The 2,326-nt window shown below is 41.0% G+C and overlaps 1 protein-coding gene across 2 annotated transcripts in view; it reads left to right on the top strand.

The window, feature by feature from the left end:
- lrrc73 (leucine rich repeat containing 73) overlaps positions 1-2,326 on the top strand; it is a 12,266-nt gene that overhangs the window by 5,978 nt on the left and 3,962 nt on the right. For both annotated transcript variants that reach the window (XM_014034660.1, XM_014034659.1), the window contains exon 6: positions 485-710. In XM_014034660.1, coding sequence (XP_013890114.1) covers positions 485-710 — 226 coding nt within the window. The remainder of the gene's footprint in view (positions 1-484; positions 711-2,326) is intronic.

Here is a 2,326-nt window from a genome sequence, read left to right as displayed (position 1 = left end):
CTCTGTGTCTCCTCTGTGTCTCCTCTCTGTCTCCTCTGTGTCTCCTCTGTGTCTCCTCTCTGTCTCCTCTCTGTCTCCTCTGTGTCTCCTCTCTGTCTCCTCTCTGTCTCCTCTCTCTCTCCTCTCTGTCTCCTCTGTGTCTCCTCTGTCTCCTCTCTGTCTCCTCTGTGTCTCCTCTCTGTCTCCTCTCTGTCTCCTCTGTGTCTCCTCTCTGTCTCCTCTCTGTCTCCTCTGTGTCTCCACTCTGTCTCCTCTCTGTCTCCTCTGTGTCTCCTCTCTGTCTCCTCTGTGTCTCCTCTCTGTCTCCTCTCTGTCTCCTCTCTGTCTCCTCTGTGTCTCATCTGTGTCTCCTCTCTGTCTCCTCTGTGTCTCCTCTCTGTCTTGTCTGTGTCTCCTCTGTGTCTCCTCTGTGTCTCCTCTGTGTCTCCACTCTGTCCCTCAGTGTCCAGTTTGGAGTATTGACAGCAGGTGTACCTGTCCTCAGGTGTTCCTGGACATGGTGGAGAACTACCCAACCAGCCTGCGGGTTTTGGTTCTGGCAGAGAACCACATCAGTCCAGAGCTGCAACAACAGATCAATGATTTACTGGCTGAAGGGGAGGAGGATGACGACAGAGAGGCTCCGCCCCTGCTGCGAGGCCCCGCCTACAACAAAGCTCTTCAGCCAATCAGAGAGAAATACCAACTCCCCGTCTGGCTTCCCTGCAGCAGTAAGGGCTGAGCACTGTCCCTCCCACAGGTTCCAGTCCTCTTAGACCAGTTCAGACTGATCAAACCAGTCCCAGCTTAGAGAAAGTCTTCTGGTTCTGTTGGTCCTGATATGTGAGGGTCCAGATCTGGTCCTGTCTTCTGTCTGGTGTTTAGCTGACGTAGGTATCAGTAAGACCTTTGTGTTGTGTGTAAAGTCTGAAACTGGTTTAACTGGTGTTTGTTACTGCAGAGTTCAGTTGTTCAGTGGATCATTTGTAACTGTGGCTCCTCTGCTCTGCCCAGCACTTCTGAGCTCCTGGTTCTGGTTCTGCCAGGCTCTCAGGATGTAAATGTTGACACATACAGAGCTAAATCAGAAAACAGTGAAGGTACAGAAAAATATAATAATAAAAGATTAAATCCTGAAAATATAAAGCTGTTTTAAATAAACTGTTTAATTGACTTTATATTCATGTAAGGTTTGTTTGAAATCAAAAGAGGCCCGGCTAAGATAGGCTAGTTAGCAGTAAATAGTATGTTTTTTTAATTTTTGCTTAGATGTAGCTGTAGCTGCTCAACCATTTCCTGTATAATTAAAAAGGTTGTGATGTATAAGCAATATACAAGCATTTAAATACTGGATATTAATACATTTTATATTTGAAACTAAAAGAAGTGCCTCAGTTTGTGTCAAAGTGAACTAAAAACCTGATTTTTAAAAAAGCTTTTTAGGTTTTTAAAGCTTAACTTTATGATTTATAATACTTGTAACTATCAAAGGAAGTCTGTTTTTGTTGCAGAAACTGAACATTTTTAGCTCATACTTTTAGTTGAACAGTTTTTTTAAGCAGTTTATTCAAAACACATTTTTCTTTAGTGCACATTTCAATTTTTTCTTTAGGAGCACTTTCAAAACAACAACAACAAAATTCCTCTTTATTAGAAACACGATAAAAAGGTTTCAACAGATGAATGAAATTATCAGGTAACATTATCTGGACTCTAAAGTTTAAACTTCACCAAAAACATTTTTGATATAAAATTCAGTTGATATGAACAAGCTGGTTCATTTTTAAAACTTTCTGACAGACTGTTTAAATTAAAGTCCTGATGAAAACTGTTTGTTTTTTGTTTGTTTGTTCTGTAGTTTTGCTTGTTAAAGTCAGAGGTTCAGCTGAATTTTAGAGTTTAGCCTAACTTTTGTAGCAGATGTGGCCAAAACTTGATGAGGACACTTAATCTAAAAACATCTGACCACAGATAAAAAATGAAAACAAACTGCTAACAGAAGGAACACAGAAGTTTACAAATTTCCAGAGATTTTATAGATAAATGGATCCGTTTCAGAATAAAGTCAATGATCAGAGAACGCTCAGTGCTTGAATAGATTAGCAGAAACAATGAAACGGAGATGAAGTGTTAGCTTTAGAAGCACCTGAAAGGCCTGCTGGGTCTGTGTTGTTTCTGGACTGTTATTGGACAAATCAAAAAGAAAAAATCAGTAGTTCCTCTGGATGGTTCTTCTTTAGTGAAACGTTTCATCTCTCCTCCAAGAGACTTCTTCAGTCTGAGTTTCAGGTGAACTCAGACTTATAAGCTCCGCCTCCACATGGTGGACAAACAGGTTAGTCACATG

The sequence above is a fragment of the Austrofundulus limnaeus genome, unplaced genomic scaffold, assembly GCF_001266775.1.
Source record: "Austrofundulus limnaeus strain Quisiro unplaced genomic scaffold, Austrofundulus_limnaeus-1.0 Scaffold2221, whole genome shotgun sequence".
Classification (NCBI taxonomy): Eukaryota; Metazoa; Chordata; class Actinopteri; order Cyprinodontiformes; family Rivulidae; genus Austrofundulus; species Austrofundulus limnaeus.
Note: the sequence above shows the minus strand (reverse complement) of the source record. Positions and strands in the feature narration are given on the sequence as shown.